At 47.9% G+C, this 25,393-nt stretch overlaps 1 protein-coding gene across 1 annotated transcript in view; it reads right to left on the minus strand.

Moving 5' to 3' along the window:
* Positions 1-1,039: 1,039 nt before the first annotated feature.
* The window catches only part of VPS50 (VPS50 subunit of EARP/GARPII complex), a 114,552-nt gene continuing 90,198 nt past the window's right edge, over positions 1,040-25,393 (minus strand). Inside the window, exons 23-28 of the mRNA XM_078597270.1 lie at positions 19,663-19,805; positions 18,562-18,658; positions 11,168-11,326; positions 8,505-8,626; positions 5,658-5,847; positions 1,040-5,087 (exon numbers count right to left, since the gene is read on the minus strand). Of these exons, the coding sequence (XP_078453396.1) occupies positions 4,968-5,087; positions 5,658-5,847; positions 8,505-8,626; positions 11,168-11,326; positions 18,562-18,658; positions 19,663-19,805 (831 nt within the window). The 3' untranslated portion in view covers positions 1,040-4,967. The remainder of the gene's footprint in view (positions 5,088-5,657; positions 5,848-8,504; positions 8,627-11,167; positions 11,327-18,561; positions 18,659-19,662; positions 19,806-25,393) is intronic.

Below are 25,393 nucleotides of genomic sequence, written 5' to 3' on the forward strand. Positions count from 1 at the left end.
ACTCGATTTGAAGCTTTCGTGACTGCAGGGATTACTCTTTGGTTCTTTTGGTAAAGTCACGTAGAAATTAAAATAATAATAGAGTACGACGTTTCGATTGCAACACAAGCAAAGAGGTGAGACTTCGACTCCGTCTTGGTGCCGGCGTGGAAAACCGAACGTCTCTCATTGCGTATTCGCCAACAGCGGCACAAGAGCGACACTTTGGAAGTTGGGGCCGTCTTTCTTCACACTCAAGGTTCCTTGGTGGCTATTGATTCGAGTAAGGAGGCGCAGTGACCCGTAATTTGCTAATAAAATCGTTTAATTACTGCTCTCATGCTATATTTAGCACTCACGAACCCGATTAGCGCGGTTTTGTGAAGCTACGGCCATCAACTTATTCGGAAATTCATTCAAAGGCATCAACACATCAAGTTGCTGCACACTTTCAATTCCACATTTAAATTCCCCATTTCCATTTAACACATTCCTGCGGAGGGAGCTGGTAGGAACGTTGGGTTGTTCGGTCAATGGCCAGGGTCAACGGCGGCGTGGTGTATTCCGCAAATATGCCCGACTGTGAGGGCGGGCACAAGCCGGCGTGAGTAGGTTAAACGTTGAGTTTTATAAGGGCACCACGGGGTGACCAGCCCCTCCCCACCCAGCCCCACCCCCCACCCAGCCCCTCCTCACCCTCCCCACCCAGCCCCTCCTCCCCCTCCCCACCCAGCCCCTCCCCACCCTCCCCAGCCCCTCCCTGCACGACGGACACAATAATCCCCTGTGGGCTGGTATAACCAGGTTCCTACCAGTATGATCATTTATTCAAAATGTTCACCTGCAACAATCCTTGAAATGGAGAATCTTGTCGCAAAGGTGTCCAAGGTGTAAATTTCGATGGTCAGTATACAATGCTTGTTTGACTTTCAGATTCAAGATAACAAAAGGATGCCACACCCTTACGGCGTATTGGCCAGACCCTGTGTGAGCTCGGAAAACCTCACCTCAAAAGCTTACCAGACCTGTCCAGGCACACGTGAACACAAGGACGCATGGATACCTTGCTGAAAGTGTATTTATTGTTACATAGCCTTTACCTTGAACTGCACATCGTAATTGGAATGACGAATGCACTTGACGATCAGCGGAATGCAACAAAATGTACATGATCATTTTGCAGACGAGATACATTTTCATTGTGATAACATTGTGAAGAATAAGGCATCCGATGTAAGTCAATGTGAACGGGCCCAAATCACAAATGTTGGAGCAATATCAGGCAAAACACTACCTCTTCTTAAGATGTACACAACAGTGCACTGTATTCCCATTGAATGTTGTTCCATTACCAATTGTTCATGACTACGATGTAGCAGCTACAAATGCTGTCATATTCACAAACTAGTAAGTTACAATTATTTCATCGATGTAACACCGTAGTATTGTTCACATGTTAGAGATGTTTAATAGCAGATGCCATTACGCACTTGAATAATTGCACACCCGTTATTAAATGTATAACCTTATTCTACCATTTGCAAATTTCCTGCAATACCCATAATTCACCCCAATCACAAATATACAGTTTAACAATGTCACAGATGTGTTAACACTCCCTATATTCATCTGGAATGTTATTCACACATAAACACGAATTGTTTTACGTAAAAAAAAGTCCAAGATATACAGACTGCCTTGGATAGAAAATCCCACAGGCATTAGCGTTTTTCTGCTTTCATTTCTGGTCGCAAATAGTTACCTACCTGGGGAGGGGGGTCAGTGGAAATCTGCGCTAGTTTAATTATTTTAACAAGCCTTTGTTTTAACTTAAGAGCAACTAAGCGAGGGAAAACGACAACAACAAGACTGCAATCATCCACCCGAGTGTATGTCCTAATTTCCTCCTGCGCACGTGGTGCACAGTCGAAAGAACACCTTGCTCTCTGCGCCCATCCGCGATACAAAAATCATCATCATCGCCATCATCCCAAGTCCTGTCTGTTGGGCACTGTGTGGAGGGAACTCAGATTGTCGTTCCAAATTGGGCTCAAAAGCGAAGCTGGTGGTTTTCCCATTGCGCTGTGCTCAGCGAATGGGAAGCTTCGCATGGTGCATGAAACGGGCCCCCCCGCCCAGCACATTCTACGAAGCAGGCATTCTCAAAAGTGCTAGATTGTTAACTCCCAATCCGCTCCACGCTGTTTGGAGTCAGTGGCTGTGGACTTCAGCCAGATGTCTCGGGAGGCCTTTGGGGTGGGCAGTAGCCCCCGCCATGAATCAGGTGTGAATACCGCGGTGATCCAGGGGCCACTTGATGGCACGGACAGACACATAAGCACACACACTCACACAAATAAACAAAGACAAGATCCGCCTTCCGCCCGCATAAGCACACACTACAGTATGCACATTCACACACAGTCCAGTAAAAAGGGTAACCAAAGTGATGAATTAGTAATGTGGAACCTGTCTGATTTTTATGACCCGTGAACGTTTGAGTTTCAGCACAAAGCACCCTGCAATAGCAACTGTCCAAGTTAGATATTGTCACATGCTGCATGCTACTTGCGTGCATACAACCAGTGAATACCACATCACCTCCACATTACTCCATGTTGAGTTGATGCAGTCAACATGGGTCATCAAGGACATCTTCATAGATTATACAATTTACATGCAGTCAATGCAGCCAAGCAGGGCACAAGTGCCTCCAATTTGTACACCAGACATCAGAATAAAACAAGGCACATGCAGCTAGTTGTCAGCTGAGATCAACATCCCACCTGGGATCTGTGTCAGAGATCTCAGGTACAAGCAATGGCATCAAGTAAATGCATTTCGATCAAAAAAACTACTTGAAAATGTGCCGTTTAAATAGTTCGAAATTTCCTACACAATTTTCTCTGGTTTGCTCCTATTTTGTAACTACTGTAATGCCATATTCTTGGTTCTTTCGGTAAAGTCACGTAGAAGGGAAACAATAAAATAATAATACGTGACCTTACCGAAAGAACCAAAAATATGAATCCCTGCAGTCACGAAAGCTTTAAATCAAAAATTTACTGTAATGCCATTCATTATTTTGACTATGCCATAGTGTTGTGCTCGCCATAGGATTCACTACATGCCTACCGATGTTTGCTTCACTGAGACAGGTTGCGATGTCTGTGAAGCTGGTGAATGAACTGCAATGAAGATCGTGAAATTATTCATCCACGCTTCAAACTGCTACAACAGACTCGGAGGCTTGGTCCCGTCTTATTAAGATACAAAATTTATTTTATACTTCTAACATTTGTTGAAGTTTGTTAAATCCTCAATTTATGTTTTGCCATCAGCCATCAAAGCAGTTCAACTTTGCAGCCACTGGGTGCGAACCAATACACTGACCACTAACTGCACGTGAACAAATACATTGTAATACAGACATTGAAAGTAATGCTTTGGCCAGGAAACCATCACTGCATCTCAAGAATAAAATATCACAACGCTCTTAGATGTTTAATCAATGTCTTATAGCAAATTATTGTGTGTGGCAGGAAACTGAAGAGGCTGAAGACAACCCACGCAAACGAGGGAAGAACACTCAAACTTGACGCAGATCAGTGAGAAATGCACTTTTTCGAGTGCTTTTCCAGGTGCCTTACGGCTACACACATAATATCGACACGATCCACTAACCCTGCTCATAAGTCATTGGGATTATAGGCACCATACCCAAACAAACTGCTTATGCCCATGTATCATTACTCGACCAGCAGTCCATGTTCATATACACTGGGGGAAGTTATATACAGCACAACCGTTGATGAAAGAAAAGAGCATGGGAGAAACTCCACATCTCGCGAAGATGGGTGCATTTCTTCCATGAGATTGTACATTTGGGCCACATATGACAAAAATGTATTCTCATGTAAGTCACAAATTGTTTATCCCATCGTAATACACTCGGAGAACTTAAAAAGATGATAAAAACAGGTCCACTAACCGAAGCACATCAGCTTTGACAGCCAATATTGTGATTCAGAATAATGTTTTGGGTCAGACCACAGAACAACCCGACCTGATTTGTGTTGTCTAAACCTTCCACCACCCGAAATGCCCAAACATATTAAATTGACACCTGTGTGCAAACGTTGACCACGCAAATGATTACAGTTTCAGCTTACCAGTGAGTTTAATAGCAATTCTCAACAATTATAACCGAAATTCAGCGAGTAAATACCTCTATTTTTCACATTCGGTTGTGATAAATGTTCTTTAACATACCTGTGATCTAAAACAAAGATAATTAGCACGTTAAATGTTTGTTGACATGACAATTGAATTTATTTGGCTGCGTCGGCTGGTGGAGGGTTTTGTGCAACACAAATTTGGCCGAACTTGTGAATAAATTATGAATCACACGAACTGTAGTGTGCCACAGGAGAGCCGAAAAAAGTTACTTTATTTCCCATTTCACCTGAGCAAATTGCATTTCTCCCACTTATTAAACTTTCAACAGCCATACCGCGTGAAAAAAAAAAAAACCCCACTACATGGACGGACGCAGAAAGCAAAGCTTTAAGCGATTATATAATCTGACAAGTCTTCTGCTAGATAGGACTGTGAGAAAAAAAATCAGACTCATGGCAAGTGCAACTATCTAACACACATCAACAGCATGTGCAGCCTCCACATACACCTCCCTACCTACACACACCACCACCTGCACACACACACAACAGGTGCACCACCACTCACACGCCACCAAGCATGCACTCACAGCAAGAGCACCAACATACGCACACACACACACACCTGCAGCGCATGACGTGCCACCATTCACGCATCTACAGCGCCTCGCCATATACGCACACCCACAGCCTAGGCGCGTACCATGTGCACGTGCGCTCCCTTCCAGGCCTGTCTTCCGGACGAGGTGCAGGTGCAAGTCACTCTGCTTAGCCCAGTATGCGAGACGCAACCTGGGAGGAGGCGTGGCGTTAGCGCTTGGGGCGATCGGACTCGTCAATGGCGGTGAGCAGGCGCTGCTTGGCGCGCTTGTTGATGTGTGTTCCCACGCACACGTTCACCAGGCTGTTCAGCTGCCGGGATGAGTACTCCTGCGTGTAGGAGGAGGGGTGAGAGAGGAAGGCGTACAGATGAACAACACGTGGGGAGCTACCAAACCCCATTTCCTGTATGTCATGAAGGCCACACCTCTGATTAACACGGTTGGCTACGTACAGTGTGAAAGAAGTTTCACGTACATATATTGTGAAGGATCTTTGAATAATTAGTGGAACTTAAAACAGACGAACGTGCAACAAATACAAATGCTTCCTGGAAGAATGATTCATTCCACTGGTTGTCCTTTGGACAGATTGGTCACAAGAATACAAAGGTGTAATGTACATCACAGGCTCAGAATTGATAACTGGCAGACACTCATCTGAGGGAGGAAAGAACTCTAACTGCCTGCTGTGAAGGAACTGAAGGATTATCAAACTAACGAGAGACATTGTAGTTGATGTGCGAGTAAGCGGGAAGTGGCGGAGGGGCCGCGGGGGTGAGGAGCTGATGAGGCTGGCGGGATACATCAGCGTGTCAAAATATTGCATTTATACTGGAAGAATCCGATGAGCTATAAAGCTCTTTTTTAACAGACGTCCAGTGTGTTTGGGTGTCCGCACCCGGTGCTCCTTGATCCAGCGCTCCATGTCCCCCTCGGTCAGGTAGTAGGCCTTGATGTACGTCTCCACGTAGTCCTTGTCTGGGATGGGGCGCAGGTCTGTGAGTCGCTCCAGCTTGAGCAGGAACTGCTGGAAGTCGAGCTGCATGAGCGCTCGTCCCTCCGTGCTGCACTTCTTGGCGCTCGCGAATCTGCACTCAAAAGCACGCACAGTTCAAATCCAAGCTGGGCCCACCAGTGTCGGTATCTTCTTCATCTTCTAGGCGTTTGTCCCACTTATGTGGGGTCCCAGTTCCTTGCCAACCTTCTCCACACTGCCCTGTCCTGCGCCATCTCTCTTTCCGCTCCTCGGGTTACCATGTCCAATCACACCATATTGCCCCACCTCCTTTTCTGCCTTCCTCTTGATCTCTTTCCTTCCACTTGCATCACTTGCACCTTCTGACCCACAGAATTTCCCTGTTGTCTCTCCAAGTGACCAAACCACACCAGGCTTTTCTCTATCATCTTCTCCGCGATTTCTACCACCTTGAGTCTTCCTCACACTTCTTCATTTCTCACCCTATCCTTCCTTGTTAAACCCACCATCCACCACAACATCCTCATCTCTGTGACTGCCAAAGCTTGGTCCTCCCTCTTTCTTGAGCCCCAGCACCCGGCCCCATACAACAGCACCGGCCTCACCACCGTCCTGTCCAATTTTCCCTTCAACCAAACTGGGACCCTCTTATTGCACACCACACCAGTCATCTCTCGCCATTTCAGCCATCCAGTCCTTGTTCTTATTTCTCCTTCTAGTGATCCATCAGCACCCAGGTACTTAAACTCGTTCGTCTTCATTTACTGATCACTTCCAATTTGCAATCCTCCTGCATTATTTCCACTGAAATTTGCCACCATATTCTCAGTCTTTGTCTGCCTGATCCTCAACCCATTACCCAAATTGAACCGCATTGGGATAATTTCTGCTGGTTCTTACCGAATGTTACTCAGGACATCAAGGTGTCGTATAAAGGCTCTTGTCCAAAATGCCAAGCCATCCAGCGGCAATGGTTTAATAAGCTATGCACTGCAAATGAGACTAGGATTTGTCTTGTTTAAATCATTGTTGCTGGAAAATTCTGGTCTGAAAGATGCATTGTTTAGAAGAATCACATTCCATTTTATTTCAGCAATTAAACAAATACAATCTCTGCTGTTTGCCAATTTATGTATAACTTGCAACAAGTTGTAATTTCTCATGGTGAAATGCAGACCAACAATATGTTTTACTGAAAATATTAATGGAAATCGTTAAAACCACCAAATGCACCTCCATCCTTCACCACACCCTTAACTCTGTGGCCGGTCTTGTTTGTGTTATCTTGTAATAGCGGCAAAAGATTATTTAACTGCAACATTTATTGTAGAGTAACGAACATTAACTTTAACACGTACATTACTTGAGAATACAATAATGTCGTCTAAATCCCTTAAATTTGACTGTTAAAAACTAAAATGTTTCTCAGATTTAGAAATGCAAAGGAATTTAAAAAAGAGCAGCCAGGACTGGAACTACATTTCTCCAAGACCACCTTTTTAGCTTTTGTTTCTAATCCAGATTATTAATACGTACCATTAACAACCACCATTGTTGGTAAATGAAGAAATAGTTTACGCAACTATCTGACCCAAACATAGCCCAGCTCCACTTTTTTTAGTGGCGCCACCCAAATGCTGAACATTTCCATATCCAGTGGCTCAGGAACAGCTGCAGGATTGGCTATATCCCACGATATTTATCGAATGGAATCTATGGTTTCATCCCACCGGACAACATTTCTTTTGATGAAGCAAGTTTCAAGCAATTACTTAACCGCAAGTTGGCTAAATCCAACGAGGTCCGGGCAGCACTACAGGGCCTTATATCATATAATCACGGTTCTTATTTCGGTACATCAGGGCATTAGGTTATGTTTTAATGTGGTGTTATTGCTTTTATTCCCTAGGCCTTTCATCTTTTTTTATTAAGCCAATACATTTTAAAAAGTTGACGCCTATAGAAACACTGAGTATAAATTCCGTTGATATCATCTAGCATTCCAAAGTGTAGCCACAAATCTAATAACTATCGCTGCGGGAATTGTTAATGTTTGTAAAAAAAAAGCATTCAAGTATGAGGCAGTGTAACTATTGCAGTACCCCAAACCCTGCTTTTAATTACCATATGCAGAGCCAGCTAGAACGCCAGTGCTTCATAAGGGGGAGTCGCTATTGTACTACAGGATGTGACTGCACAAAAAAATGTACGTGCGTGTAAACACACAAACACAAAGATGCACATGCTGCGTGCCAGCTCGCATTCTAACGCTCATCATGCTGATATACAGCACGGCAATCTCTTTTAAAAAAATGTCTTTTAAGTCGATCATTGCCACTCTTGCTCAAAAAAATATATGGACAATTGCTTTGGGAATGTAAAGCTTTGTGGTAACATTCCTATGTGGTTGGTGTAGAGGTTTGTAATTTCCATTAAAAAAATATTTTTTTATTTTCAGGTTTAACAAGAAGCCGACAGATTTCCCGAAACAAAACTAAAATAGACTCTGACGTACTATTTCTGGAACTTTGTGAATAAACAATACAATAACAGAATGCGAAGAAAAAATTAAATGAAAACGGTTGAAGTGTCTGATTTACATTGTGGCATGACGTCCTCTCGTGCTTAAACTTGACCCTTTCTTTGGAAAATTACAACATGCTTTGACAAAAATTAACCTTATGTATCGTGAAATAAATCAAGCAAAGAATACGCACATTCCTCACTCACTGCATTTGTAGCTGTGCGCGTGTACGTGGAATCACTTACCCCTCCACCAAGGTGCGGTTTGCTAGGCGGATGCAATGCTCCCACAGGACATTCGAGACGGGCACGGGAATGCGAACTCTCTTCGATATCTCTGCCAGTCGCCTGCTGAACGCCTCAAACTCCTGTGGGGCATGCACACACGTGAGCGCTGCCATCAGCTAATGCCCCGGTGACAAGTGGAGTCCATACTTTGCATGAGCTTCCCTTAGTCCGACTCGGGCTCAAATGTGTAGCTAATGCACCGAGTTAACGCCAGCGCTGGGGCTGGCAGCCAGGTGTCGTATTAATGTTAGGCCTAGCAGCACACGAGCTGTATTGGCAATCGCGAGATGGTGATAAACAAATGCCCAGCTGATCAGAACTCGGGCAGTTTGGAGATAGTAATTTAAATGAACAAAGACGCACTTCTGGGCCTGTGTTCATAACCGAGTACTTTAGGTGCTACGAGGAGGTTCACGTGGTTGTGACTTGCGACAGAACTGTTCCCCGAATGTCAGAGATCGAGCAACAACCTACAGTCTCTGAAAGGCTGTGAAGTAAAAGTACGTGGGGTTTTACCGCTATAGGATCAACTGGTAACAAACATGAAACATGTATGATTAATATCTTATTTATAAAAGTAATTTTTTGTCTGTCTGTCTGTGTGTCTGTCTGCGCACACGCATTATGATGCTTTTAACTGACAAACTGTTGGGTTTACGTCTCAACAAAGTACACAGATACGACACAATAAGCCACCGAACTAAAAAGTGCTATTTGTTTTTCCCATCCGTAAAATGTAAAGTAGTTAAATTAACAATTTATTATTGTTATTACGAAGCTTAACGCAAAAAAACAGAAGCACAACGCTGAGGTAAATTCTGAAGTGTGATATTCCCCACCCCACCCCAATGTGTGCAGTTACTACTATAGAGTCGGTAGATACTACTATAGAGTCGGTAAATACTACTATAGTCAATAGATACCACTATAGTCAGTATATACTGCTGCAGAGTCAGTAGATACTGCTATAGAATCAGCAGATACTGTTATAGAGTCAGTAGATACTAATTTAGTGTCAGCAGATACTATACTCTTTGGTTCTTTCGGTAAAGTCACGTAGGTATAAAATAAAATAAATCACTACGTTTTGGGCGCAACACAAGCGTCCATCATCAGGTGGGAAAGCATGGTCTGCTGCTGAGGCAGACTGTTTTAAAAGTTTGAAATGGGTGTAGCCCAAGGGTTATACAGAAGTGGCTGGGGCTAGTGATGTTAATGTGAGAAATTAGCATGTAACTGTAAGATCGGAGAGCGGCCTCCTGGACGAGGGCACGGGCTATGTTAATGTGAGAGATTAGCATGTAACTGTTATAGAGTCAATAAATACTACTATTTAGTCAGTATATACGACTCACTCTATTGTATGTAGGGTGTGTAAGTATATATGCCTGGGGGGGGGGGGAGGGTAAAAATATTTTTTGAGGGGGGGGGGGTCGACAATTTTCGGAAACCTTTGAGATCAACTATTTACCCCACACTTTCTATTACTTTTTGATTCTGGATTTTGCAAGCCTCTTCTAATTTTGTTGACGGACAAATGGACAGCCAAACGGACCGCCGGGCTTTCACAACAGCTTAGTATTTGTGTATGTTTTTGTCATGTTTTTAAGAGAAGACAAGTTTTGAAATATATTTTTCCCCTGGGGAACGCCAAGGACTTCCCGTTAGCCAGTAATAAATATTAACTATTTATAAAGTGAAATTAGTGGTAAAAAACAGCAGTTGTATGTATGTAGTATGTGTCTTGAACTTATTTCGTACTTTACATAGCCAACCGTGCTAATCGAAGGTTATTAGTTCCTTTCAAACTAATTGCAGATAAGAACAGAACGAGTCAAAACTAATGTTTTGAAATTGTGAAAGCAGCTGATGTATCAGTGAGTAGTTAATGACTAATGCTTTCTAAACAGCACTGGTCCCAACAGCCTAGAAAAGCTTACAGAGAAATACAGGTGTGTCTGTGTGTTAAGCATGGTCGGAGCGGTCGTGTTGTGGTTATGCGCTACGAATCCAGCGACCCGAGTTTGATTCCCGCTCACGACCAACATCAGTGACGATTATCTGTACCGGTCCTGGACTTCCCTCCGAAGTTGACTCAGCCTCACATGAGTACCTGGCGTGGTGTGTAAACACCGCCACTCGGGAGACAATGGCGCCCAGGCGTGGTGCCATTCCAGCTTCAAAGTTGCTCTTTAACATAACTTGCCACAACAGTCTGATAAGGCTATTTGGGGGAAATTTACCTTTGTGTGGTCCAGACCTGCATCCCAAAAACATAGGTTTGATTCCCAACCATGGAAACCATCAATGGCAAGCTCAACTTATCTTCCCCAGGTGACAACGTCATTAAATGAATAGATTAACTTATTCACTTTAAGATGTTTTTTGTTCATATTTTAGTTTTTTGTTTGTTGCGGTTGCACCCGATTCAAGAGCCGAATGGCTCACAGGGCTATACCTAATAAATTAACTTGAAACTTGAAAATGAACTTAACAAAGGCAGAGGGGAGTGGTACTAGCCCTCCCACCCCCATGCACTGTATTGGCCTTGATATTTAACTTCAAACAACACCTTCCCCCCTATTCCAAAGAGGCCACACGTGGCATCCTCGTCCCCTTGCCTTGAGGAGCGAGTCCACGTAGGGGCTGTGCTGTGACATAATCTCGCGCACGTCCCACTTGACGCCGGCCATGAGCAGCAGCGCATGCTCGTAGTCGATGGCCTTGGCCGCCACCATCCAGTAGACCGGCTTGCGCAGCTCACCCACCGTGCTCACCGTCTGTATGGGCACACATCAGCGCCACTGCGTAAACCCTCCCACCTTCACATTCAGGGTCACAGTAACCTCCCAGCAAAGTTTCAAGGGAGCCCTTTCACGCGAGACAGGCCTTCTTGTGTGTGTATGCTGTGGTGGTGGGGGGGTAATAATGGATGAAGAGCAGAACGTTTGTGGTGGACAAGTGTACAGTGAAAACAAAGCACTGCCATTGTAGTTAACACTGGCTTATGATAGAATATATACAATGCGCTAAATATGTGGACAGTGCCCCTTATTGTAATCTGCTCTTTAAAAGCTCTGAAAAAGGGCCATTGGCGAAAACATGAGTCCACTATTTATCTTTCCGGATCATGATGAGATATGTTTGGCCGACAATTGTAGTTTAAACATAGGCTATCTTATTCTTTGGGTCTTTCGGTAAAGCCACATAGAAAAAATAAGAAAAATATCACGACGCTTCGATCGCAATGCAAGCAATCGTCATCGGGTGAAAAAATAGCGAGAGAGCTGCTGAGGCAGGATGTTATAAAGGTGTAATAAAAGACTTGACCACGATCTCTGGCTCAGTGTCCTTTATTTGGTCCGTACTGCATTCCCACACGGCTGTCCCTCTTATTCTCTCAGTGCTGGTTCCGATGTCACTCCAGTCCACATCAGCAGCCCCGCTGCTGTTCTTTGTCGCTCTTGCAGCCCCACAGCAGCTCCGCTGCTGTTACTCACTCTCAGCCCCCTTGGCTGTAATCGCTGCTGCTCTTCTCGCTCTTGCTTACTCCGCAGCGCTCTGACAGACTCGTGCTGTCTCTCTCTCTTCGTCGCTCCTGCGACTCTCTGCAGCCACACCGCTGCCTCTAACACACAGCCTTCCTGGCTGTACTCTTCTCTCTCTTCGTCGCTCCTGCGACTCTCTGCAGCCACACCACTGCCTCTAATACACAGCCTTCCTGGCTGTACTCTGGGGTCGGCTCCCGCTCGCCGGCGGTGCCCCCCTCCTCTCATTCGCCCTCGTGGCCTCACCCTTTTCCATTCACAACCCGACTCCCTTCTCTTTCCGGTTTACCCGCTTAAGGACCCCAACCTTTCACCCACGTCACCTGGCTCCGCCTCCTCGTGACGTCCCATCCGGAAGGTCGCTTACGCCCGCATTACACCACCCTCCCCCGTAGAAAAAACCCAGCCGACCTCGGCTGAACAATACCAAAGCGTAATGCGGTGAACCGACCTTCCCCCTTAAAGGACACTAAGCATGTAATATAACAACAAGAACAACAATGGCACAAAGCACAACAACGCACATCCGCATGTCGTACACGACAGCCACCCGGCCCCAGGGTAGTGGAGATGATGTAATTCCGGGCCGCTTAAGAAAACCCCAATAATTACCCAAATAACCGCGATGGACGCCCCAGTATTTACATTTTAACAACAATATTATTTACACGTGAAAACAACAACAACAAAAACATTTCTGCTCTTACCCACCAGCAGTCCTCCCTTGAGGACCAGCACAGACCTCAGACGTACACAGCATGTACCCACAGTCACTCTCAACAAACCAACAAAACCCCTAATCGCACACCCTCGCGTGGAGAGAGCCACGCTCCCCAGCGGTAACGTTTAATTCGCCGTAACCCTCACCGTGGTCGTCAACCCACGGCAACATCCATTTACCATACTCTCATCTAGTGCCATTTCGGGGATGAGCAGCACTCGGCCATGCTCCTCCCTTACTATCCCATCAGCGATGGACACACACCAGCCTTGCCAAAAATAATGACGTTGCAACGTCAACAAAGTCTTCTGCACCCCTAAATGCAATAGTGTGTCACAATGGAGAGTTCTAATCAACTCGAATCGCAAGGACGTTGGTAGCACCACACGCCAGCTTTCCTGGAACCCTTCTCGCCACATAAGCAGACCATCTCGGAGAGCGGTTCGCGGCCCCACAGCCGTACTCGGACTCCCATTGTCCCTCATAGACCGCTTCCGCATGGACAACAACAACTCATCCATCATTTGTTCCCGAATCCAGACAGACCGCGGCAGATTCAAAACCCCGTCAGTCGGTCCCGGTTCCATCGGAGTATCCGACTTCTCGACGGCCAACGTAAGCGGCTGAGGGGGGTTTAGAATCGGCGAACACCTATGCGTCCCCGACGCACATTTACAAGGGGCGCGCCCTGGTAATCTGGAAAGTGCGTCAGCGTTCGCATGGCGCACTCCCTTCCGATGTTGAATTTGGAAGGAAAATGCCTGTAGCGTGTCCAACCAACGTGCCCACTGTCCCGATGGCTGGCCCATTTTAAGTGCATATTGCAAGGCCGCATGATCCGTACGCACAATAAAAGAACGACCGTAAAGGTACGGTCGAAATTGCCGTAGGAAAAACCAACCGCCAAAAGTTCTCTACGAGTGACACAGTAGCGTGTTTCCGCAGGCGACAAGACTCGGCTACCATACGCCACGACGCGCTCTACGCCCCCTTTAGACTGTGATAATACCGCCCCATTACCTGTGTCACTCGCGTCCGTATCAAGAATGAAAGGGCGATCAAAATCGGGATAATCCAATGTCGGAGCCGTAGCCAATAGATCACGCAGACTCCGAAAGGCCGCCTCTTCCGGCTGTCCCCAAACAAATTTCCGTCCTTTACCCGTAAGGAGATGCAAGGGCCTCGCAATCGTCGCAAAACCCGGCACAAATCTTCGGTAATACGAGGCAAATCCCAAAAACCGCCGAACATCCCCCACGGTGGCCGGAGTCGGCCAATCCCGGACGCACGCCGTCTTTTCCGGATCCGTGGACACCCCCTCAGCACTCACAATGTGCCCCAGATAACGGACGGACCGTTGCAGTAGGTGGCATTTCTTTGGTTTAAATTTTAAATTCGCAGAGCGCATCCTCGTGAACACTGTCTCCAGCCGTGTTAAATGTTCCTCAATGTGCGGCTGAAGACAATGATATCGTCCAAATATATAAGACACGTCTGCCACTGCAACCCCGTCAACGAGCTCCATCAATCTTTGAAATGCGCTTCATAGCCAAGGGAAGATCAATCCCTCGGCAAGGCCAGATATCAACGACCCCCCCTACGGGGTAATGTTCTCTTATAGAGACAATAACGCCCTAACCCAAAACCCGTGAGCCCCCGGCACACCAGGTTCAGTCTGCCACCGCACAACTGAACCATGACTCCCCGAGCCATATGAGCACACGGCCCATTAGTTTAAGACATACCACGGAGGTTTCGCCTCCGGGCTGTCAGGTCAGCCATCAGCCATAGGCCGACGTGACCACCACTCGTGCATCACCCAATCAACAATGGCAGGCATAACAGATGGAATATTTGCCCCACCGAGGTTTTTCCCGCGCGCTCAAAATGGCGGCCCCCTTCGCCCAGCGCGTTCGCGCAATATCTCGCGCGCACTCAAAATGGCGGCCCTTTCCGCAAAGCGCATCGACGCCATACCCCGCGTGTGCGCAAAATGGCGGCCCAACGTGCGAACACGTGGCAAGTTTTCTCCATTCGTGCACCCCAGCTTCCCTTTTGCTGGGGGTCACAAATTGCATCCCCCGTCTTATTGTAACAATCCCAACAACGATAGATGCACAGCCCCAGCTTGCTGCGCGCAGCAGTCATATCGGGGAATTTTTAACCAATATTTTACCAACCACATTGGTTACACAACCCAACTCGCAAGCAACTCGTGGCTGCATGCGACCAACCGAATACGCGACGCAACTTGGCGCCAATTACGGTCCCATTAGCATTAACCTTTGAGACACCCACAACGGCGTCATCACGCACCCTCAAAGCGCGCTCTCTCTCTCACAAAGCGCCGTTACCCATAATATACACAAAATCGCGTGTACATAACATCCATACGACCAAATAATAGGGTCCCCCTCGAATTTGTTACCAATTTCCAAACAGGTACGCACAATTAATAACATCCCAATCCCAATAGTCAATCAATGCATCGCACCCCATAACCGTACAGAACGGTGTAACAGCACATACAGTCAGCATATCGCGATCACACGCGCACATTTAAGCACAATAGCAAACCGATCTGCAGGTAACCAACACACCATTAATCCAGTCGTAACATTGCAGCAACAACACAAATATTCTCTCTCTTGCAACAACCACATCGCACATAGCACCTCGCAGCACAATACACCAAAAAAAATATATATATTTTTCAATTAAGCCCATCGCACAAGGTAACCCACGAGATGATACAGCGCAAGATACCCGACGCTCCCGAGTTAATAATTAACTTCGCCATCAATATAACAACTCCACACCGCAGCGCACACACACAATTTAACACTCAGCAAGCACAGCATACTCTCCGTCCATTCTCAACACACGTACACACTTAAATTGACACCGAGCAACAAGCAGATAGCGCGTTCATCGTTATTACACACACATACCCACAGTCCGAACCGCGCTCCGCACAATCGAGTCATGAGAGAAAACAAAATCGCCCCCACCCGGCCCTCGAAAGATGGGTGAGGTGTGTGTAAAGGCCGGTTGCGTATCGTTATGACCCGCCCGGGGCTGCAGCAAGAAGAGGACGGCAGGGCGGCAACTTGAGTCGTCTCGCAGAACTCGTTCGGCGACTTGACTGCTCCGTTGTCACGCACCCGAGCCAGGACGGGAGAGCTCCCGCCCCAGCAGCTGTAGCGTCGTCGTCCTCTCTTCGCAGCTCCCCCTCGCAAAACAGCAGCTCACAGCAGGCTGCTCTCCCCGCGGCACCTCCAGATGGCAGCGCAAGGCTGCCTCTCCGCCGCGATGTTGAAGATGGCGGCGTCTCCCCGCCGCGGTGAAGACAAGATGGCGGCTTCCCGCCGTTTCTCCCCTGCCACGCCCAAGATGGCGTCTTCGTGCCGCGTGGCAGATGGCGCTGGCAGCGCAGGCAAGGCGTCGGCCTGCAGACCACCATCGGCTCTCCCCACTGCCGTCGTCGGCGTGGTGAGCTCACACGGTTTCGCCAGCACGATTTTCCAGGTCTCCAGCTGCGCCATCTGTCTCAATCGTAAGTCGGATGATGTAGCAGATGATGGCACAGGAATATTCTTTCTTCCGAGCCGTCTTGACAAGCCGTTTCACTTCTGACACCAGTGTAATAAAAGACTTGACCACGATCTCTGGCTCAGTGTCCTTTATTTGGTCCGTACTGCATTCCCACACGGCTGTCCCTCTTATTCTCTCAGTGCTGGTTCCGATGTCGCTCCAGTCCACATCAGCAGCCCCGCTGCTGTTCTTTGTCGCTCTTGCAGCCCCACAGCAGCTCCGCTGCTGTTACTCACTCTCAGCCCCCTTGGCTGTAATCGCTGCTGCTCTTCTCGCTCTTGCTTACTCCGCAGCGCTCTGACAGACTCGTGCTGTCTCTCTCTCTTCGTCGCTCCTGCGACTCTCTGCAGCCACACCGCTGCCTCTAACACACAGCCTTCCTGGCTGTACTCTTCTCTCTCTTCGTCGCTCCTGCGACTCTCTGCAGCCACACCACTGCCTCTAACACACAGCCTTCCTGGCTGTACTCTGGGGTCGGCTCCCGCTCGCCGGCGGTGCCCCCCTCCTCTCATTCGCCCTCGTGGCCTCACCCTTTTCCATTCACAACCCGACTCCCTTCTCTTTCCGGTTTACCCGCTTAAGGACCCCAACCTTTCACCCACGTCACCTGGCTCCGCCTCCTCGTGACGTCCCATCCGGAAGGTCGCTTACGCCCGCATTACAAAGGTTTGAGATGGGTGTAGCCCAAGGGTCATAAGCGAAGTGGGCAGGGCTAGTGAAGAAATTTGCATGTCAATGTAATATCGTAGAGCCACAGCCACATCAAGGAAAACGAGCAACGGTGGCTGTGTTAGTGAGACATTTAACCTGTTAATGTAAAGGCATTTAACCTGTTAATGTAACATCAGAGAGTCGAAAATAACTACTAAACATCACAGCCAGTTATGACTTAACCTGGTTAATAACGTCCTTCCAATGATTGCTCAGTTTGTACCCATCTTTTCGGTTGAAATTGTGTCTGTGTTTATATATCTGGATAGCTTCATGAACGAATCTTTGCTGATAGCCAGTGGGTTTGCAGAGTCGTCGTGGAGGTTGCCCATCTCTCTCTGATCTTACATTTACATGCAAATTTCTTCACTAGAACCGCCCACTTCACGAATGACCCTTGGGCTACACCCATCTCAAACTTTTATAACATCCTGCCTCAGTAGCTCTCTCGCTATTTTTTCACCCGATGACGATTGCTTCCGTTGCGATTAAAACGTCGTGATATTTGTATTATTTTTTCTATCTACGTGACTTTACCGAAAGAACCAAGAAGAGGCTATCTTAACTCGAAAAAAATTCACAACAAATCGGATTGATAGAATGTCCAAAACGAATCATATCTTACGATAACGTACAAGATTTTGAGAGGCATGGGGAGAATGTCTGCTGCCTAGCTTCTTCTCTCTTATCTCAAATTACTTTTCTCTTTTCCGAATCACAACTGATCGCAACTGCATTGAAACTTTTGTCTTAAACCGAAACTTGATCAGAGGGTTTCAGCAGTGTACACGACCATGAGTAAAACATTCCATATAGAACAGACAGCAGAGAACAGGGAGGAGACGCCGATGAAGGAAAGGTCGACTCGCAGTGTCAACAGAAGGCCTTGTGGTTACTGCAGCAGGAAGGAAGTTGAGTGTGGTGAAGAGAAACAGGTATCGTTAGCAGCAACGAATCTATGACAGGGATGGCTATCGCATAGCAAATGTGTTGTGTGTTTAGGCGTCGGTGGAGGGATACAACTGCGGGGGCGATGCGGTCTCGTTCATGTGTGCGGTAAGGAGTGTAGCCGTGGCATTATATACTTGATCTATTTGACATATTCATTTTAAGTGATTTGATTTCCTTTCGAAACCTTTACACTCCAATAGTTTTTTGTACTGTTTGTTGTTGTAGCTTTCTGACCTGCCCCTACTGGATATCTGCTTAAAAGAGCTTCATAGCTTACGATGTTTCTCCAGGATAAATAAAGATTCCGATTCTGATGATTCGTGCGACAATGTAATATACAAGTCAATGAAAATGATGATTATGATGATGAGAATCTTAATGAGGATGATGTGCAAGGCTTTGATGTGATCAATTTGTGATGTCTTCCTTTTGCTAATGTAATGTTTGGAATTTGACAAACCTTTATCAACACCAAAGTCTCCAAACGCACCTGGGAGTAGAACTGCTGTAGGAAGGGCTTTTTGGCTTGAGGGATCATCGCATCGAGCTGGTTCTGAAGAAACTCAAACTGCTCCGCCAGGAACACCCTGGTGGGGGAGAGACAAAGACTGAGATTTACTGGTAGGAACCTCCTGGTTACACCAGCCCACAAGGGATTATTGTGTCCGTCCGTCCGTCGTGCAGGGAGGGGCTGGGTGGGGAGGGAGGGGCTGGGTGGGGAGGGGAGGGTGGGGAGGGTGGGGCTGGGTGGGGAGGGTGGGGAAGGGCTGGGTGGGGAGGGGCTGGGTGGGGAGGGGCTGGGTGGGGGTGGGAGGGGTGGGGCTCGGTGGGGAGGGGCTGGTCACCCCGTGGTGCCCTTATAAAACTCAACGTTTAACCTACTCACGCCGGCTTGTGCCCGCCCTCACAGTCGGCCATATTTGCGGAATACACTACGCCGCCGTTGACCCTGGCCATTGACCGAGCAACCCAACGTTCCTACCAGCTCCCTCCGCAGGAATGTGTTCCCCCTTCTCGCCTTAACAGACTGTTGGGACAAGTCCTGGAAGCTAACACCTTATGAAGGCCGGTACGGCACAAGGGGGGAAGAGTGGCCAGCACCACACCCAGCCACCTTAGTCTCCCCAGGGGCAATGTTTACACACCGCACCAGGTACTCATTTGAGGTGGTTGAGTCAACCTAGGAGAGGCCCAGTATTGATTCAGATGCTCGTCACTGGTGTTGGCTGCGAGTGGGAATTGAACTCGAGTCACCAGGTTCGTAGCACAGGGTTATAATCACTATACATTAAGACTTAATTATCATGGCTAGAATTAGAGACATGGTCAGGGTTAAGGCCTGTAATAAAAGTTAGGATTATGATCAGTATAAAGAGCATCCATTTAAATTGAAGACCTTTTGTTGAGGCTCGGATAATGCTAAAGGTATGGTAAGGGACAATGATTAAGGTTGGAGGGTGAGTACTTGCCATCCAAGTCTGATGAATGTTAAGGGTTATGATTAACGATGAGGGTCAGAGCTAAGGGTTAGCAGACTCAGAGTCAATGGTTAAGAGTTTAAGGGCAGAGAAGGAGGCCCGCCAATGCTCACAGGGACTCGGTGGCAACGATCCTTTCCGCGAGACCATACAGCGTATCCGTGCGTATCAAGTCCACCAGCCGGCTGAGGTGCGGGCAGGGCACCTTCTCCCTGCGCTCCTCTGGCACACTCACCACAGGGTCTGTCTGAGCCTCCTGCGTGCGCACAAACACACACGTGCAGACACACAGACACAAAACACGCATATGTACCCAAATACACGCACACGCAAAGACGAGCATATACACACACAATGACAAAGATCCCCCGTATAGCCTTAACAGACTGTTGGGGAAAGTGCTGCTCGCGAGCACCTATTAATGCCGGCATGACACACGACGATGTTGACACAACGCACCAGATAATGATTTGAGGCCGAGTCGACTAAGGGGAGGCCCAGGACCAGGTTCAGGTAATCGTCACTGGTGTCGGCCGTGAGCGGGAATCGAACCCGGTTCGCCGGGTTCATAGCGCGGTGCGCTAACCACTACACTATCGCTTTCCAAAAACACACACATACATACACAAACTCATTCTCCATTTAGCCTCATAGGTGGTTGGGACAAGAGCTCAAGATAATACATCGACTAGAATTGCTAACGGTTTCAATATTGGGCCAATAACAATGTCACCGGGTTTATGAAAATATTGGCATTAACTTTGAGAACTCAAACCCAAGAATGTTACCTTGGCCATTCCAATTTTATACTCTGCTGCATTTTCATTTCAACCCCCAAGCTCACCGACTGAAGTTTGAACAGGGTTTACGTCTTGAATTAAAAAGATTAATGAGAATATGATGCAATTACTATGTTTTCATCACTTATTTTAAACATGTATAATTGTAATTGGCATGATTAAGACAGTTGTGACAATGATATTAATTTACATATCTGAATTCATGTGTCAGTTATCAACTTTTCCAGCTCCTAATATCACCAGATACATTATATTCCAAAGCTAGATTTGAAGCTTTGGTGACTGCAAGGATTCATACTCTTAATCTTAATTTTAGAACTTTCGTGACTGCAGGAATTATTATTTGGTTCTTTCGGTTAAGTCACGTCTAAAGATAAAATAATAAATTAAATTAAATAATAGAATATGACGTTTTGATTGCAACACAAGCAATCATCATCAGGTATAATGAAATAGCGACATAAAATCTAACCAGAAAACTATAAACAGACATATTAGCAGACAGATATCACCAAGATACATAGAGAGAGCAACACAGGTAACAGAGAGAGGTGATCGTCTCTGTGGGGTGGCCTTAAATAGACAGAGGAGGGCGGACGCAGAGAGAGGGAGGGGGGTTAGAGAAAAAATTAGCATATCAATGAGTGGACAACAAAACGTGGTGCTGCAAGTGCGATGACACGGCAAGCAAGCCTGAAAATCAGGAGAAGGACACACTAAAATTAAATAACCTAGTAAAATATCGAAATGTAATGTCATACAACACAGAGGGTCGGTCAACACACAATTAACGCATAGCCTGGTTGATTACGTATTTCAAAGATTTCTAAGTTAGAATTTAAGTGTGAACATTCCAAAGAGAGGACACAGGCAGAGAGAACAAGTAGTCAGAGAGAAAAAAAAAAGAAGATAAGTTTAAAACTTCCCCGTAGAAGTGGTTCAATCTTAATTTTAGAACTTTCGTGACTGCAGGAATTATTATTTGGTTCTTTCGGTTAAGTCACGTCTAAAGATAAAATAATAAATTAAATTAAATAATAGAATACGACGTTTCGATTGCAACACAAGCAATCATCATCAGGTATAATGAAATAGCGACATAAAATCTAACCAGAAAACTATAAACAGACATATTAGCAGACAGATATCACCAAGATACATAGAGAGAGCAACACAGGTAACAGAGAGAGGTGATCGTCTCTGTGGGGTGGCCTTAAATAGACAGAGGAGGGCGGACGCAGAGAGAGGGAGGGGGGTTAGAGAAAAAATTAGCATATCAATGAGTGGACAACAAAACGTGGTGCTGCAAGTGCGATGACACGGCAAGCAAGCCTGAAAATCAGGAGAAGGACACACTAAAATTAAATAACTTAGTAAAATATCGAAATGTAATGTCATACAACACAGAGGGTCGGTCAACACACAATTAACGCATAGCCTGGTTGATTACGTATTTCAAAGATTGCTAAGTTAGACTTTAAGTGTGAACATTCCAAAGAGAGGACACAGGCAGAGAGAACAAGTACTCTTAGGTTTTTTCGGTAAAGTCACGTAGGAAAAAATAAAAAATAAATAATAATAAAAATTTTCTTTTTATTATTATTTATTTTTACCTACGTGACTTTACCGAAAAAACCTAAGAGTATATATTCCAAAGCCTCTATTTATTTGGTTTGTGACAGCCATCACAATGGTATAAGTGAAGTATAATAAACTACGGCGGGAAACCACTTGACGGGTAGCACACTTTATTCACACTTGGGTTGTCATAATAACACGTGTTGTCACTACAGCTCACGCTACACGTTCCACCTGACACGGGTGGTAACTACTGCTCACGCTACACGTTCCACCCGGCTACACACACACGGGCATTCCAGCCCCGTAGCATCCGGGGGAACCTCTCGACCCACCCCAGCTTGGGTACGGATCACGACCACTGGGTCCCGTGGCCCGGTCCTCACACGGACGTCCGGCCCCCAGGTCCCAAGGTCCCGCCTCTGAGCCACACAGGGCCCCGGTCCTTACAAGGACAGCGGGACTAGGTGTCTCAGGGCCCTATCTCTTCCTCCTCCGTCTTCCGTCTTCACTGGTCACCAATTTCTCCTCGAGCGCCCGTGCGCACCGCCTTATATAGCCCTCCGCTCCAAGGAGACGGAGCCTATGCGGACCGCGATGCGAGCACCCACCCTAACCGACCAATCATCACGCGCTGCCACACGATCCCTTCTTGTGCCAGCGCACATAACCAATCCCCACGCGCTGCCACACGATCCATCACTGTCAGCGCGCGTCACCAACACACAGCCAATCACCATCACATAACCCATGGCCCCGCGCTGACCTACGATCCCTCACCGTCAGCACGCGTCACCAACACACAGCCAATCACCACGCGCTACCCCACGATCCTTACTACCAGCGCGTATCACCACTACATCACCCCCCCCCACATAGCTCGCAGCCGGCCCGGCTGCCAAACAACAAACCAACAAAAAAAAACCCCACTCCCGAAGTGTGCCCCGTAACATAACAACAACGCAAAACAACAACACAACACAACAAGACAACACAACAACACAACACAACAAGACAACACAACAACACAACAACAACCTATGTACAAACCGACGAGCAACACAATAAAGTTATTCCGAAAAAAAAACGTGTCCAGTGTCTCCTTGACTACCGATCCCCCTTCCGCACGCTCCTTGAACGGGTGATAAAGTGGTCGAGCGGACGGGGAACGTAGTGACGAGACGCTCCGGCCGCGTCGCCCCGCATCCCCACCCCATTTATTCGGTCAGGAAAAGTTGCGCGACTTAGCGCGAGTCCGCCTGGCCGGTCCGTCGTACGGGACGAGACGCTGTCGACCGTCCGGTGGCACCGGCAGCCCAGGAAGGCACGGTTCGGGCCTGGAAGAACCGGCCGTGCCCCGGGGATCCGGTCGCCGGTGGTCGGCAGCCGTCAGTTCCCGGACACCTGGGAGCGGAACAGGCGAAATCATGTGAGGATCAGGCGAAGAAATCCCCCTCCCCGGGTCGTCGGTCACATCACCTGCTCGGTCATCACGACACAAAGGAAGGCCATATGGTGGCGAGAACGGTTTTAGCCGGGAGGGGTGAACGTACCACCGGCGCTTTCCCCATTTTATCTGAACACACTGGGGGCGTGCAACCCGCACGACCTCCACGGGTCCCCGCCATGGCCTCAACAATTTAGGTGACGTAGCCAAAGGTGCATGAGGGCAGTGCAGCCAGGCCTTATCGCCCGGTTTCCAATCGTGCACGGACACCTTCCGTGCACGCAAGCGCTCGTTGGCGACTTGCCGAGATCTTGAATTAAGCCGTGCGGCCTCCCGTGCCTCGGCGAGTTTTGCAATGTTAAATTTAATATGGTCGGCCAATTTGGAATTGGGCCGTGGCGCGGAAAGTCCCAGCTGAGTCTCCATGGGCGGATCGGCCTCCCGACCATACATCAGATAAAATGGGGAAAACCCCGTAGCTGCGTGGGGGGCCATTCTATACGTGGCAAGGACCCCCGGGACCTGCAAGTCCCAGTCAACCTGTGCCTCGCACACCTGCTGGCACAACATGGAGGTTAAAGTCCTGTGGAGTCGCTCCACCATCCCGTCAGTCTGTGGGTGGTACGGGGAGGTACGCACCTTTTTAGTACCCAAAAGGTCGCACACCTCCTGCAGCAATTTACTCGAAAAATTCTTTCCCTGGTTGGTCAGCAAGCGTTCGGGAGCCCCCTTGTCCAAGACGTAGCCTTGGACAAAAGCATCCGCCACGGCCGCCGCTGACTGGTTGGCGAGTGGCCACGCCATAGGCTATCGGGTAAAGTATTCCACACCAACCAACAGTTACTTGTTACCCCTAGGCGTGACAGGAAAAGGCCCCAAAATATCCAGCGCAACGAGCTCGTTGGTGCGCGAGACCTGAATAGACTGCAGCGGTGGATTCGGCGCAACGGGCGGTGGTTTCCGTTTGGCGCAATCCACACACCCCTTCAGTATATTGACCACATCGCTCCCCATCCCCGGCCAATTATAGTCCCGCTGGATCAGGGCAAGCGTTTTGTTTACCCCCAGATGTAAGAGGCGTTCGTGTGCAGCCAAAACAACTTTTCCCCGCATAGCGTAAGGCACGACGAGTGCGTGCCGCCGGGACATATTGTCCCACCTCATTAGCAGGCCCTGCTTGAGCAGCCAGGAGCCAGCCCATGTTCGACCCTCCTCGGGACCCCCCGCCCTACGACGCAACGCGAGCAGGGAGCTGTCAGCCATCTGGAGTCGGCTCCACTCAACGAGAGACAGTGAGAGTAGCGAGTCCCCGCCCGCAGGGTTAGCGGGAACGTCAACCATCGGCGCATTCGTGGCCGCGACCAACTCACTCTCGGGCACAGCACCTGGCGGTTTACAGCGCGCCGACCCCATCAAGCACGCACATTCAGGACTAGGCGACAACCGCGACAGGGCATCCGCGTTGGTGTGGCGCAACCCCTTACGGTAAGTGGTCGTAAATTGATAGTCCTGGAGGACTTCCAACCACCGTGACAATTGGCCCGAGGGCTGGGCGACCCTCAATGAATACTGAAGCGCCGCGTGGTCCGTCCGGACCGTAAAATGACGGCCATAGAGATAAAGCCGAAATTGCTGCACAAAAAACCAATAGCCAGCAACTCGCGACGGGTGACGCAGTAGCGCTGTTCCGCAGGCGACAAAACCCTGCTACCATAGGCGACCACCCGTTCAACTCCCCCAACGACCTGTGAGAGCACAACCCCAATGCCCGTGTTACTAGCATCAGTATCCAGCAAGAAGGGACTCGTAAAGTCAGGGTAACGTAAGGGCGGGGCACCCACCAAGGCGTCCTGAAGGGAGCAGAACGCGGCCTCCTCCTCTGGCCCCCATCGAAACCTGACTCCTTTGGCTGTTAGAACGTGCAAGGGTTTGGCAATGGTGGCGAAATGCTCCACGAATCGGCGGTAGTATGACGCAAAACCAATGAAGCTGCGGACCTCAGAAACCGACGTGGGCGTT

The sequence above is a fragment of the Lampetra planeri genome, chromosome 1 (genome assembly GCF_965212315.1).
Source record: "Lampetra planeri chromosome 1, kcLamPlan1.2.h2, whole genome shotgun sequence".
NCBI classification, from domain to species: domain Eukaryota; kingdom Metazoa; phylum Chordata; class Hyperoartia; order Petromyzontiformes; family Petromyzontidae; genus Lampetra; species Lampetra planeri.